The 15,703-nt window shown below is 49.2% G+C and overlaps 1 protein-coding gene across 3 annotated transcripts in view; it reads right to left on the bottom strand.

Moving 5' to 3' along the window:
- Positions 1-15,703, bottom strand: part of LOC142571411 (phospholipid-transporting ATPase ABCA3-like) — a 252,417-nt gene that overhangs the window by 32,990 nt on the left and 203,724 nt on the right. The window contains exons 1-12 of one of the 3 annotated variants that reach the window (XM_075679738.1): positions 14,319-14,416; positions 13,912-14,021; positions 13,376-13,767; positions 11,200-11,342; positions 10,364-10,499; positions 9,287-9,555; positions 8,164-8,401; positions 7,225-7,398; positions 5,515-5,693; positions 3,677-3,808; positions 2,714-2,831; positions 2,336-2,490 (exon numbers count right to left, since the gene is read on the bottom strand). In XM_075679738.1, the coding sequence (XP_075535853.1) occupies positions 2,336-2,490; positions 2,714-2,831; positions 3,677-3,808; positions 5,515-5,693; positions 7,225-7,398; positions 8,164-8,401; positions 9,287-9,555; positions 10,364-10,499; positions 11,200-11,342; positions 13,376-13,700 (1,869 nt within the window). In that variant the 5' untranslated portion in view covers positions 13,701-13,767; positions 13,912-14,021; positions 14,319-14,416. Of the gene's footprint in view, positions 1-2,335; positions 2,491-2,713; positions 2,832-3,676; positions 3,809-5,514; positions 5,694-7,224; positions 7,399-8,163; positions 8,402-9,286; positions 9,556-10,363; positions 10,500-11,199; positions 11,343-13,375; positions 13,768-13,911; positions 14,022-14,318; positions 14,442-15,703 lie in introns of those variants that run through there. The other 2 variants (XM_075679739.1, XM_075679740.1) reach the window with 2 other exon arrangements.

Here is a 15,703-nt window from a genome sequence, read left to right as displayed (position 1 = left end):
CATAAAAGCTATGCTTTTATAAATTCAACGAGGTAGTTTGCATTACCAACTCACTCAAAAGCGCGAGGTACGTTTGGAATGGTATTGCATATCTCTCGACTGTGAAATATTTTCTTAGCTATTCACGTTGCCTTTGAACTTCGAGAGTTGGCACTTTGTATATAGAACCCGCGACTTGGCCAGGGCTGCTGCGGTAGAAGCGATTTCGGCATCAGAAACGTTTTCGGTTTTGCAGGCAATTGACACCTATTAGGGCGTACGTGGTTGATTCCAGCTCGCTCAGGCAACGGTACCTTGGAGGACACCCTGGTGTGTGGGAGTTTCTTCGTATAGAGAAATTCTTCAGGTTGGCGTATGGGCCTCAACAGAGGAAACAAATGCAATTGGGAAATTGTGATGGTTTGGGGTTGGACTCATTTCATTGCATACCACTTTAAGCAGCGTCTCAGTGGCTACGGCGCTCTGCTGTTGAGCGCGAGGTCGCTGGTGCGATTCCAGGCGGCAGCCGCTTTCCGGCGGGTATGAAATGCAAAAAACGCTCAGCGCTTTGAGTGCACGTTAAATGAACAGCAGCTGGTCAAAGTGAATCCAAGATCCCACGCAATATAGGTCCCCCCTCGTAAGGCACTCTGCTATTTCGGGACGTTAAACCCCACCTAATTCCGTTCCCACCTTTACGACAAGTTTCCCGCGCAGCTTGCCCATTGACTTCCGTCCATTGTACTGCGGCTTCAAACGTCGTCTTTCTGAGACATTGTGGCCATGTTCTTTTGAATTTTAGATCCAGCGAGCCAAGCTGGTTTATCTCTAATATAAAACTGAAACAGTATAACTGAAATGAGGACAAAGAAAAATAACCATCACACGGCAAGCGCTGACAAGGTGCAAAGCGACGAATTGTCAAAGTGACGAATTGAGCGGTGAGAAAAGTAAATGTTCAGATTTACTGAACGAACATTTCATACGTTGGGTTCTGCATGGAGAAGCGTGCTAGTGTTCCAGCCACCGGGTGCACAGCCACCGCCTACGGAACTGAACACCTACGGCGTGGCGTTATCATCACCGTTGCGCTTGAGTCTTTTTCGTGGATTCAAAGCGCACTTGCCGAAGCGTCTCCCACGAGGCACACGCTGATATCGCGAAGAGCGCGGCCAAACAGGTGTTGCTTGAGAGCGGTGAAACCGCGGTGCGAATGCTCGGACTGTTTGTACTGGCGTGAATCAGTGTGCGTCGCCCTTCTAACATTACCTCCCTTTGGAGTCTCCCATGGAAAATGCGATAGCATCCGCACTCTGCCGAGAGCGCAAAATAATGGTAAAAGGAAGAACACGTCTGTTTATGCAGTACCGTTCTGATCAAGTTACAAGGTTTACAATGCATTTAGTTGCTGGTAAGATGTGCGCCGAAGTTTTCTTTACTTAAGTGGCAACCTCGAGCGATATTGCACATCCTAAAACCGGGGGACTCTGTGGTGGATATGGTGAACAAACAAATGCGCGTTAAGGGAAAAGACTGACGCCCAGAGAGGCCGTGAACGTGCATTTGTGGTGGGGAAGAGCGTGTGTGATGTGCGTGCGTGGAGAGATGATTTCCGGGGAATATAGCACAGTGTCGCTAATTTTTAGCGCGGTGACTTATATTGTGCGTGTAGCAGAGCAAATTAGATTTATCCCCGCCAACCACCTGCGCCATTCTTCGCAGATCTGCCGGTGCCTACATGGCGGTTGGTCAACCACCGAATGATCTAGTGTGCGAGTCACCCTGGGTGTCACAAAGCACGACAAGGAAACACAGTCGCTTATGGCGCTGAAGACGCCATAGTAAGACTATTCACCTCTATATCCCCCTCCTTTGTGTGCGTGCGTGCGTGCGTATGTGTGCGTATGTGTGTGTGTGTCGTCGCTCTTTCATGATGAACCGGTTCTACATTTGTATGTATTGATGCGAAAGTGTCCAAAAGCACTGCACATCCACAGCGGTTCGCGTACTTAAGAAAGCGAAGGTGAAGTGCATGACAAATTGCGCATTGAGATAACCTACAATACACGGCTAGTTGACCGTAGAATTATGAAATTTGGGGCACATGTTGCAAATATTGAATTGAAGCTGGGCAACGCTGGTCAGTGTGCGCCTTCTTGTAAAAGATATAAATTATATGCTCGATCTGTGTCACAGGACCCCCTTAAGGAGGACCACTGTCAGCTCTCGCGTCATATTGAGATTCCGAAAAAAAAAAATTGAGAAAATGAATGAAGTCGCTCCTAAGGGCTACATGCATTGGTCGAGATCCCATATAGTCGATCCTGCATCGTCAACATAAGTAGGAGTAGCATACCCTGGAGAAGAAGTAGAGGTGCTCGAAGACAGTCATCTCTAAGAAGTGGATGTCGTTCTGCGGACATACGCCCAAACCTTGGTGCGCCGCCCGGCTATTCACGCTCACGTCCTGGGCCTCTATGAACACCGAACCACTTGAAGGAGTCAGCTGCCCTGTACGGGACAAGAGCCAAAAACGGTGCTCACCTCGACATCTCCAAGGCGCTTAACGTAGCGTCCATGGACTATTTCATGTGCGAATTCAGAGCAGAGCGGGACGTGATTACCCTCAGTTGAAATACGTAGCTCACACGGAACATTTCGTTACGACGTTTCTTGTAGTTGAAGCGTAGTTTCAACACGTTAGAACCAGTAAATAAAAGCAGAACACACGCACCGGTGATCATTCGCATGGTCGTAGTCTTGCCAGCGCCGTTGTGACCGAGCAGAACTGTTATGTACCCTTTGGACGCCTCCAAGTTTATGTTGCTCACCACCGTAGTCTTGCCGTACACCTGGACACAAGAACAGCCAAGTCACGGAAGGGTAAAGTGATCATACCTGTAGATCAATGCGCTTCTGGCATGCACTCCGTTGATATTAGTCCCTTTGCATTGAGGAGTGAGGATAATTGCAGATAGCTCGCGAGCGTGAAATATTTATTAAACGTGCATCGTCACGATATACGGGCAAAGAGCAAGCTGTTCTCGATTGTCCAGTCTTTGCCTGGCAGATGGAGACAAATATAGTCGGCATGCGTATCGATAAAAAGTTTTATTACTGGTTAAGGTAATATGGGATATGCACAGTGCGGCGCACTGTTAAAGGGAATATATTTATGTGCGAATGTCAGTTGGTTGGCGCTTCCTGAAGTTGCAGTTGTATCAATGCACTGGACAGAGCCGGAGAGGTACCAGCGCGACCAAGCACAAGTAAGCTAAAGCAAAGCCAGGTGACTTCAACTTTTCGAGAGGGTAAAAATTGCATGTATCACTCGCGTTCCCTGTAGAAGTGAACCGCACGATACATGAATCGAGGGCTGTCAGTTGCCTGAATTAACACAAAGCTACCCAGGCACAAACGTAAGTTTCAGCATTCAGGCACTTTGGCTTACTTCCAATGGGTTTCTGAGAATATCATTTCACGTCACAAGGGTGCTGGTTAGTGCAGGGCGCTATAGCAAAGCTGTGATTTTCTGGTGCTGTGGTTCTGTGGTTCTGCGTGATCTTTTCTAGTACTTTATTCCTGTTACGAATAACATCAGCCAATATAATGCCAATATCAGCCAATAATGAGGTGCAGTGCACCTCATTATTCTCTAAGCAGGCGGCTCTGACGCATAAAACATTTTTTTTCTTGCCTTAGTGAGGTTGACGAGTCGAACTCCAGCAGGCTCCTTGGAAGCAAACTCTTCGAAGAATATTTCCGCGTTTTCCTTTTGCATATTCTCTTGTTTCTCGGTCTCAGCGGCTGTGGGGACGTGGTCTTCAGGCTGCGCACAACGAAGCAGCATTGGATTCGCTGCCTGTGAGTGTAATTGTCTGCGTACGCTACTGTGCCTTCATAAAGTAACGTGCGCAATATCTACGATTGGGAACCTGCAATTTAGTAACTGTTAATGACTATGAGAGTTACAATTATGAGCTGTAATTAAAGCAGCCTCGTGACCAGCTGTCGTACCAATATAACTATCCTTCGTCTACAGCCCCGTATAGAGCCACGTTAAGTCCAGTCCGATCTTGTCCATGCGCGTGATGTCAATGCACGTGATGTGTGTCCACAGCTCACAGCCCACTAATTACTGAAACAGCAATTATAGGGACACTTGGTGAATTTTCGTGGTCGTCGTTCTCGTCGCCGGGTGACTCCGTGTAAAGTCTAACGGCAACAAGAGCGCCCCACGCGTCGTATTGTAGGAGTACGAAAAAAAATGGCTGGAGCTTAGCTAAGGTTAAGCCTGGATATCTCGAAGCGAGAAGGTTCGGTGATGCTTATGGTTTAGCTTATGGTTATACTTTATGATTTAGCCTATAGCTATGCCTACGGTTTAGCTTATGGTTATGCTTTGATTTAGCCTATGGATATGCTTACGGTTTAACTTATGGATATGCTTACAGTTTAGCTTATAGTTATGTTTTATGATTTAGCCTATGGTTATGCTTTCGGTTTCACTTATGGATATGCTTTGGTTAGCTTATGGTTATGCTATGCGTGTGCCTTGTGTAGTTATGCAAACTGCTTATCAATGACATATACCATAAGTTATGCAGGATCATTAAACTTCATTATTCATCATTGTTGGGCACATTGTCTTGCGATTTCTGGACAGCCGTAAACACAGCTTTCTGTATCGGTAGTATCTCTCTTCTCCTTCCATGTTGAATGCGCACGCCTATTCTCTGGCAAGGGGTTATATAACCGGCCTCCCCGATAAACACTCGCTTGCGGCGAACGTCAAACGCTGACGCATAGCGCGCGGCAGTGGCCACCTGCGCCGACTCCGAACACGCTTACGGAGCCAATTCCGACATACGCCGGCTCGCGCGAAGCCCGGTGTTGACTAGCGTAGTGAAGCTTTTCGCTTCAAAAGCGTGCGAGGGTGACCAAAAATGATCGTGGCTTGATGAGCGCCGTGTGCCCGCACGTCAAATGATGGCGGTCACGTGATAAAGTGCATGCTAGGGCGGAGCGGACGCGAGGGGGAGAGGGGGGCAGGTAAGCGCGCGTCCCCTGTTCTAGGCCGGCACGGTGACTTCGCACGTACGCGGCCCTGTCTAAGAATTTCTCCGGCGGATGCAAAGCTCAGGTGAGCCGAGATGCCTGGCGGCTTGATGTGTGCTGTCTTCCCGTGCACCCAGTTTCAGAGGCTCGTTGAAGCTACAGGGAGCACGAAGTGTTCGCTCACCGCTGCAGGCGCACTTTATCACGTCAGTGTTTTGACAGCAAGTGCTCGCGTTCATCAAGTGAGATCTGTTCATATGTACCCGTGCTTGCGTGATACCATGGTTGTTTATGTGGCCGATTCATATGGTAGATAAAACTACGAACCTTACTTCGTGTATTTTAGTACATTGCTATCGCTATCAAAGCTTCGTCTTTCGGGCGAAACGGCGACTTTCTTTAAAAAAAGAAACGGCGGAAAAAGGTCAACATTTGCGTGTATACCTAGGCGAATATGGCGAAACAGCAAATCCTCACCTTTATCAGAGACAGTCGCCAGCTGATCCTTGGCTGACTAGCGGCCAGCACCTCGACGTACCAGAGCACCACGATGTACATAAATGTGTCGAAGACAAGCAGCAGTATTACCGACATCAATGACAGGCCTTGACCAGGGCTGGGGTTCACGTCAAGGTTGTGCCACTGGATACCATCGCCTGAAGAGCGTAATAGTTCATCAAATGTGTACAAACAGCATGCTCGCTTCTAAATTTAGAGCATGGATTAATGGAGGCTGCATGGCAAAGTATGAAAAACAAACAAGCAATATTTTTCTTTTATTGCTATAGCAAGCACCAGTCGCATTTCTGCCGTCGCCGTGATGTTCCGCATGAGTGAAAGCGTGGGAGGGTGAGCCGACGAACGCGGTTCAATTTCGCGTACGCGAGCGAGGAACGCGGGCCGGATGCGTGCCCTCTCTTGTGGCACGAGAAACAGGGGGGCGAGGCGAGGGAGGAGGGGTGTTGTTTTCCGGCGGCTACGGCGACGCCTCGATGTACTCCTTGCCCGCCGCTCCATACAGAGTGGAGACAACCGCTGCGTCTACTACGGCGTTGGCCACGCGAATCGCGAACGCCCCATAGACGCCTTTGGCGCACGCCATATACGGATGCTCGTGCGTCTTGAAAGCAGTGGGCGACGGGTCCAAAGTGCGCGCCCGCGCGGGCCTCATCTTCAAAGCGATCTGCAATGTTTGCGGAGTGCGCGTAGAGCCGGTACCTTCGTACGCATTGCGCTTTCGACGTTTCGTACGCGTTGAAGCTACAGATGCACGGAGGTCAATTGGCTCGCGGCTGCTGCTGCGATTCCTAACTCAAGCGTTTTCACAGACAGTTTGCGCTGTCATCGAGCGACGTGTGTTCATATTTACCTGTGCGTGTATGACACCATGCTGCTTAATTTAGTTAAAGCACGTTGTCGGGTTAGCTGGTTTGAGTACATGATAGAATGCGTAAGCGCGACTGAACAAGTACGTAGAAAGAAGCAGACATACTAGCGCTATCCCCGAGTGTCTGTTTCTTTCTACTTCCTCGTTGAGTCACGCTTACACATTCTATCATTGTTAATTTAGTTAGTAAGAGAATGTTTACAAGTTTATACGGCCGATAAAACTACTATCCTTACTTCGTACAGCTATCTACAAATTCGCATTCTAATGAATGCACCAGATTTATCATTGAAGCAGCAGCGATTGCCGAAGGTGACTCTATTAGTAAGCCACCAATCGCATTAACAGATAAAGAACTGCTCTTTCTGAAGTCGTACATGCGCTCTCGTTCATCTTAGGCGGCGGTCATGGTTCCTTTGAATTTTGAATGCTTAGTCATGTCGGTTTGATGCTTTGTGGGGGGCGCTTTTGTCTTGGTGTCTCAGTATATATGCGTGTTACTCAAAATAAAATCAGCTGGAAGTCAGCGCTTGTCTTCGTCGTTCTTTCGGTCCCTTGTCCTTGTATGCGTTGTAAGTGATGTTTGAAACAATGGAATACCAACTAGCCCGTACCCAAACCTTGCTTCAGGCTATCTAGAGGCTGCCCATGCCTATCACTTCTTAATGGTGGCCGAAATACCGCTGCTTCTGATAACAGAACAAAATTGTCGGCTCTGCACGTGTGCCCTATCGCATGGCCCCTACGTAGTGTACATGAAAAAATATCTATCGTTGTCGAAGTGCACCTGGGGAACTCACCGCTCGCTTCAAGCAACGTGGTGACGGTGATGCCCACGGGCAGTGCAGTGTTGCAAAGCAGACAGCCGGCCACCAGTGTGGGAAGCGTGTGGTCGTCGTTAAGCGAGAAGAAGAACAGGAAGGGCGAGAAGGTCGTGATGTAAGCCACGGCCAGCGCCGCCACCGAAGTGTTCGCTGCGTGGGACGACAGAGAATGCACAGAGGCCAAGCATATGTGGCCCAGTCGTAGCGGCGGTTGAGTGAAGGCTTGCTCACAGGCATCAAGACCGATATCATACATTGAACGCATCGCTGTTTACAAAAGTTACGGGATAATACTGGTCTCACCTGACTAACATAGTCTGTTAATTTTGTTGGCAAGAAAAGCCGCACCGGCCTGTGAATAAGCTGCCTCTTCAGCAAAAATTTCTGCTTCTCAAGTATTCATAGCGTTATAAATTTTGTAAAATGAAGCAAACAAAATCATAGAGATGAAGTGCAAGGGTGATCGAGTCACGTGTTTCGCATGTATCAATGCATACAAAACTTAACTATGCCATTACTGCATGCAGCACAGGGCATCCTCATCAAAATCAACCACTAAGATATGCGACCGACAGCTTCTTGCGACCGTAGCCGATGGCGCTGCTAGCTAGGAGACAAGTGTTTGTGCCACAGCAGCAGCAGGTTACGGTCAGGCCATGGACAGCCTGCATTTTGAGAAGTGGTAATCTCCGAATCCCTGAAAAACGGATAGGTCCATAGCCGCCCTAAACATATATGTTAGGCAATATCGGTAATTGGCTAATTAAGCTTCACGAAAATTCGGGTCATTAGAGTGCGCCTTTAAAATTAATTTCAATGGCCTGCTAAAAAAGATAAATCCTGTGTAGCACGGTATTTAGTATCTTTATAATGTTTTTGGTTTCTCAGCCAGAACTATGCAGTTGTCTGGCGTACCATTGTTGAAGAAGGATCCGACGAAAAATGAAAACGAAGTGGAGCTGGCCGAATACGCGACAAGTAGCAGGAAGAAGACAGCCGGGTCGCTGTTGCGCAGTACAGGCCCGTGGCTCGAGAGCGGCGCCGTGACTACGATCACCAGCAGCCCAGAGCTGGCAGTCATCACGGCCAACGTGGTTAAGAACCAGGCCGCGTAGTTTAGCCACGGGTTCACGCCCATCATCTCAAGCAGGTCCTGGTGGAGGCGGCAGAGAAAGGCATTGTACATTGCGCAGCATTTTACACTGAACGTGTGAAAGAGCTGAACTTTGTATCGAACACGCACACGCTCAGGCACATGCACAACACGCGAGCACACACAAGCACACGCACGCGCACTCAGCTAAAATAAGCAACGAAATTTCCTCCACGATGAGAATTGCACTTGGCACAGTACTACGCTATACTGCATGCGGCTCCCATTACAATGCGTCTTGTGCCTTGTAAATTTGAAGCCAGCGCAACTAGCCTATTTTGGCCGTTCGGCGTTACTTAGCAGCACTGCATGCAGACTTGAAATCTGACTATACCTTAACTTTTGTTGTTCCGGTTGCTTGACAAGATACTTCCTTTCATTCCTTACGTTGCAAGGTACAAATAATATTACACTGAAAGTCGATAAAGCTTTTACAGCTTTATCGACTTTCAATTCGACTTATCGACTTTATCGACGATCAATTCTGAGCGGCAAAGGCAGAAAATTCGTAACGGAATGGATTGTCTGGCGGTAGCTCAGAGGGATTATGAAGCCGAGTAAGAGGTGTCGGGTTGGACTTGCGGCAAAGGCGGCCGGATTCCGGTGGGGACGGCATCGAAAGCCCTCACGCACTGTGCACACAAAGGAACCGCAGGTGGTCAAATATAGTCCGTCCTCATAGCCCGCTGTGCAGAAACAGAGGAAGCCAATCTAGGAATTTAGAACACGCATATACGAGAAAAGGCGTAGCACTGGAAGTGTCCTCTCTCTTTCCCACTGGAGGTGTCCGTATAATTTGTTGACTTCAGAAAAACGAAAAACTAATGTGCGTAACGTGTTTTGTGTGTTTTACAGTTCTAGTAACAGAGCTGAGAATGGACGGACCTTCATGCCAGACTCCTTCTCGTAGCCGACCTGACGGACGGCGGCCAGCGAGGGATAGATGTAACTGAGCAGCACAATGATTGGCAGGAAGTAGTGGACGATAAAGTAGAAGCTGTCTACTGTGTGCGGCGGTAGCGGGAACCGCTGTAGCCGCAGGTGCGTGACCGGGAGAGGCTCGTCCGGGTAGTGCTGCTCCTGCGCCTGCAGGAACTCGAGTGTGTGCTTGAACACCTGCCGCTGCAGGTACAGGAAGCCCTCGGCCACATAACCTGCGCGACCACGACGCAAATGAAAGCAATGGTCCATCCCGATGTCAGGGCCAAAATTCTTACATGCAATGCAGGGTGCTTTGTTCAAAAGTTAGATAGAGATCGTATACACTAATTAGCTTCCTATAGAATGCTTCAGGTTAATAATCTATAGGCGCTGCAGTACTGGGCCACTAGCATAGTGAATGTAGTGTGTGTACGCATGTCTGCACAGGCTATGCAGAACACTTGGTTAAACAGCCAAAATCACTAATAACGCTCTGGCCATAGCCGAGAGGCATCGCAGCCTGTTTATACTATATAAAGTATAGACGGGATGCAGACGGCAGTTGGTTAACGCTTTTAATTGAAACTGCCTGCGGCACACAATTATAGACGTGGTTCACATTGACTTTATGCAAATCACAGATATAAATATATGTAGATTTACCTGAGCAAAGGAGGCGCTGCACTTTTCAGGAAAAAGTTTCGTTTCACGAAAAAATTACAGAAAAAGGAACGTCATGACGGCAGTGAGGCGTTCTATTGCAATTAAATGTGCGGTATTTACGTCGACGAGCTCCCCAGTTAGATATAAGTGCGTTGGTGACATAATGAAGCGCGCATTGGCGCCGCAGACAAGAAACTGCACTTCCTTCGACTTTAACGTTTGGAACGACTTAGTACTGCAATAACTATTGCCCGACATTGTAAAAGCCCACAGAGTTGTGGCCATATTTCCCAAGTTCCCAAGCGGTGTCCACATTTGGCTCAAGTGTCATCTGGTGCGGACAAATGCACACGCACACAAAAAGAACTTAATGTTCACCTGGGCTACCGTCAAACTTGGTCTCAGGATGACGCGGCGAGAACAAAGGCAACATGGGAAAGTTGCTGTCGGTGCTCCACGACTGGTAGGGCTCCGCCTGCGACAGCCTCATCCGAGGGGCCGCTTTGAGTCGGATCTGCGGGCATTCAAAACGCAAGTCCCAGCTATGTTGGGAGGTGCGTGGTCTTAAACGTGCTCTTGGGACAAAGGAAGGACAGCACAGTAGTGGGAACAAACTCGCAGGCATTTACTGCGTCTTCTATACACCCATGCCAGCTAGCCGAATTGCTACCAACAGAACATGTAATGGGCGCTGACGAATCGAGGAAGCCCAACTCACCGCGACAGGATATCGAGCGAATATGCCCGCCCTTCATGCTGGACACCAAGGCCTAGCTGCTCGCGTGCACGCAGTCACGCGAACGGTGGCGCGTTCGAGCGGTCGGGTTCGACCACCCCGGTGTCCGACTACGAAAACTTTCGCAGAACGGCCTCGCGAAGCGCGCCGGCGTGCACGAGAAACGACCGCGCTCACAGCCAACCCCGAGCCAAATAGGAAGAGGCGGTTCCCTTTCGCGCCCGAGTAACGCGAGTTAGCAGCGCAACAGTCGCGCCACATCTCGTGCTATTCTGCAACAACCGGCCGCGGCGGCTCCTCGCTATGCGGGGAAGTTAGATTAGAGGAGAAGCTAGTGCCATGCGGGGAAAACATCAGCGATGCTTGAGAGTTTAGCATCCCCACAAAGGGTATTCCAGTTTGATAAAAGGGTGGGAACTCGATCAACGAAATCAGCTCCAATATAGTGCTGGGAGCTTTGGCAGCTTGCGATACTTGCCTTGAAATGGATATCCAGCGGCAATGTCCCACTCGCGTTCAGGTTGAGGCCGACAAACACGACGCCTCCAAGGATGGAGTCCCGGTGCGCCATGGCGGCCGTGTAGTGGTTTACCATAGCCTCCTCCGTCTCGAATCCTTGCACTGGAGGCGATGTCACTCCTTTCTCCAAATGCTCATGACACTCATGATTTGCTCAAGTGAGCTAGAGGAGCAAATCGCAATACGCATATTGAAATTCTAACGAATTCGCGACACCGCATCGCCTCACAAATACCTGTTTGCTGAGATTTTCTTTGTGCATAGCATTCTCCGCAATGACCTCCATTCTTGCAAACGCCGGGGCCTACCCCCAATGATTGGGCTAAACGATGTCGCGCATTAAAGGCGTTCGTCAACGTCGCCGCCAGGAACGCAGCGTAATCTGAGCTCAAGAAGAGACTCCCTCCGGTCAATGCACTGAAGACAGGTACCTGGACGCCCACGGGACGCTGAAAATCGGCCAGGCGGAGGCGCCTTAGCTGTCACTATTGACTGGTGTAATTAATATCATGCACTGAGCTAACCAAGTTTTGTGAATACTAGGCCCAGTGAACTGTTCAACGCGAAGACTGCTAGCAGCTGTTCGTGTAAGCCGAGAGTGCATTGTTTGGTAGCCCGTAGAATAAGCGTTGTGGTGCGACTACGACACATTGGTGCGAACTACTCAAGGAAGCTTAGTTGCGCGCAATCAATATATCAGCGGTGTCTCATGCGGGAAACTGAGAACTTGGTGCGCAGTAGAGTTAAATGATTGTTTCTAACCTACATCACTGAGCCTTTGTCAATTACATGTCTCTATTATTGCCCTGTGCATGCGAAATTGATAACTGTGCTTGTGTTTGCTTCCAAAATATATTATTAAATATTGGCGATTTCGCCCGAAGCGCGAAGCACTGACTGCGATAACGAGGTTTCGTTTGGGGCTTGATCTTCTCGGACGCGGGTCACGCAGACGCAACATACGCGGGTGCGCGCAAAATTCTTGACGCCCTGAAAAGCTTTAAGACGCCGTGTAGGGCCTGTAATGACGTCGCACACGCTCCACTACGCGGCCCCGTAAACAGCCGCGCCAGTACATCACTTTCAGGTTAGAGCACTGGCATTGTTTTGCACTTTTAATATTTATTAGTCTGGAAATATCTAAGATAAATGGCATGTGAATATTATGTTTTATGCTATTTGTTTGTGGGCTGCTATTCTCAAAATTCTGAAGAATAACTTATAGTCAAGTACTTAAGATCTCGTATGAGCAAATTTAGTAATTGAATAGTGTAGCAATACAACCCGCACATTCGGCACGGATAAGCATATGGCGTACGTAAGACCCCGAATAATATAGTATAAAATCTGTAACTGCGTATTGACACTTTATCTGTAATTGCTTTTCGTTCTCATTCTATTTTGGCCTCCTGCAATTGGGATTGGCAGTATGTAATAAATAAATAAATAAATAAATAAATAACGCCTAAATAAATGCGGAGGCCGACACTGACAGCGAAAATTCGCTTGGAGTGTCCTTATAATTGCTATCGTAATTCCCGCGCACCTCATCTCACGATGAATGGCGACGTTAATGCGATCATCAGCGAATCAATGTAGCGACACGCACCGCGCAGTCAACGCCTCAACGCGCCTCCTACGAGGCGGGCGCGCAGCCTTTCTGGGCCGCTACCGCGCACGCGACACGCCGCGCCGGGCGCAGCCGCGAAGAGGGCGCGTGCGTGCGCATTTGCTCAGACAACTGGACACGTATGTCGCAGGTTCGATTCCACCCAGCACCAAAGAATTATTTTTTTTAATTGGAGAGCAGCACATACCCAGTGACTCAGGTTGGCTCAACGGTTGTTTCCAAAAGCGGTTCGTTCAGCATAGGAGTCCCATGTTCTATCCATTGATCATGGACTACTGAGTAACTCAAGTTGGTGGGAAACAGACACACCACTAGATAGCTACCGGAACGGGGCTCAAGTATCCTAAAGAGAATAATTGCATTAACAATAATCAATGCCACGATAGACAAACTGTACGCTTACAAGCACGCATATAGGATGCCGGCAAAAAAGGGCAGACTACTACTATCACGTACACCATACCCTGTTGGCTGGTATACGAATAATGTTTGCGACGTGCTTTACCCATCAGAGGCGGGTTGGAGTTTTCGGCCATCGCCCCGAGCACAGCCGCGGTGGCGTTGGTGTCCGGCGCGTAGAGCAGCAACCAGCGAGGAGCGCTGGGCGGTGGCACGTGGAAGCGCGGCGGCAGCCTCTCCACGGGGAACGGCTCGAAGTACGTCACGTTCCGCACGCGAGAGTAGTCCATGTACTGGCGCGAGAACACCAGCGTCAGGGACACCGCGGCGGGCGCCACCAGCTCCATTATGAAGGCGACCCAGTGGCGCTTCACCACGATCACGTAGCACTTCCACACGAGCAGCCACAGGTGCGTCCACGAAACTCCCATGGTGACTCCGCACAGCCTCGGACCCAGCGGCGCGACACGCTCGTCAAAGGGACTCGGTATCGAGGCGCTAATGAAAAAAAAATGCATAAAATAAAATTAGGTTGTAGGTTTTAACGTCAAACACCAAATCACAAACTATAAGAGGCGCCGTGGGGAGGGTTCCGGATTAGTTTTGACCATGCACTTAGGTATTAACATGCACCGAAGGCACCTTGCAGGAGTGCTTCGCCTCCATCGGAATGCGGCTGCAGTGGTGTGGAATGGAACCCGTGATGTCGTCTTCAACAGGCCGAACGCCGTTGCTTAAGTGAGCCACTGCGTCTGAAAAGGGCCAGAGTACGGGCTCGAACTGAAGAATGTACGACATTAGAGTACGCGGAGCGTTTTTAGTGAAAACATATCGTAGATACGATATCTTCTCGCTACAGAACCGCAGCCGGTTTGCGCCGCTCACTTGCGTTAGGTTTGTGTTCGCTTTAGCGAGTGAACGAGGGTTTCTTTGGAACAAAGAAAAAAAAAAGAAGGCAGGGGAGGGGGACAGGTAGGGGGAAGGATATGCCTCGTTTGAGACGCACAGGCCTCTCTAAAGCCAAGTTTGACGCGACCACGCACGCCCACCTGAGAGTATAGCAGTCTTGCTGCCTGGTAGGGCCAGCGACCGAGCAGCGCTTTCTTGCTTCCGAACAGCTGCACGAGGACGGAATACTGGGAGAGCGTGGCCACGAGGGCGGCACGCTCGCAGCTTCTTCTTCTGCCGTTTCTCCACAGAGCTACATGGGGCGCGCACTGGCAGTTGAACTTGGTTGAGCTTTGTTTAACTTTACATTAGGAGTGAATAAAGTTTCAAAAGCTTGCAGAAAGACAGAAGAGCTGATGACAGACAGCAACCACAGCTACAAATTGGCCACGACTGCCAGAAGGAATGACCTGAAGGGAACATTCAGTACGCCTACTTGAACAGAAGGAAAAAAAAACCATGAGCCATTCCACCCCGTGGAGGTGGATGACCAACGAAGCTGCGTAGCACACGACAAAGCGGTGACACACAATTCTGAACAAAGGTACGAATATATTTATTGTCTTGACTGGCGGTCATCGGGAAGAAAGGTACGTACACACATTTATTTTTGTGCATCCGCGCTCGTTCGTATTATTCATTCGTTATATACATTCGTGCTTTCGTTTCGCGATATATCGAGGCAAATAATTTGATACTGAAATCGCCGCACCGACTGGCCGTGGGCCAGAGCAGCCAGCGCATACGCAGAGGGAGGGGCGGTATGGGAGCACGAGGAGCGCCAACGGAGCCAGCTGTGGAAGAAGACGACGACTACGACCAGCGTGCGAGCAGTTGCACGCGCGCGTTCATGCGGTTACGTCGAGCTGCGGAGACGAGCCGGCTCTGCTAGACGACGACGGTGAACACGCGAGCAGTGGCAGGAGCAACTGCTGACGATTATAGTCTTTGATCACACAGATTTGTTGACGGACTCGAAAGACCCACGGAATCCTAGCAATAAACAGCTTCGCCGTAATAAACATATAAAAGAAGGAACGAAACATGACAAAGTCGAAGATTCCTCGTGCATTATCTTGACACTGTTCTGCCACCGTGAGTGACAGAAGGCCGCGAATACACGCTAAGTGCCTCGAGCGGCGAGAGACGCGGCAATTTCGAGGGAATTAGCGAGCTTTTCTGACGCTCAGAAAAACACTTTTCCGTAGCACGTATTGACCACCTTACCAGCTGTATCTGGAGTTTTTCATATTGCTATAAATTTTTATTGACACTTTTAATCTATTTATAACATTTGAATAATAATATTTGGGGTTTTACGTGCCAAAACCACTTTCTGATTATGAGGCACGCCGTAGTGGAGGACTCCGGAAATTTTGACCACCTGGGGTTCTTTAACGTGCACCTAAATCTAAGCACACGGGTGTTTTCGCATTTCGCCCCCATCGAAATGCGGCCGCCGTGGCCATAACATTTGAGAAGTTGA

This window comes from Dermacentor variabilis, chromosome 2 (genome assembly GCF_050947875.1).
Source record: "Dermacentor variabilis isolate Ectoservices chromosome 2, ASM5094787v1, whole genome shotgun sequence".
In the NCBI taxonomy this organism is placed as follows: Eukaryota; Metazoa; Arthropoda; class Arachnida; order Ixodida; family Ixodidae; genus Dermacentor; species Dermacentor variabilis.
This window is presented reverse-complemented; position numbering and strand designations above follow the sequence as displayed.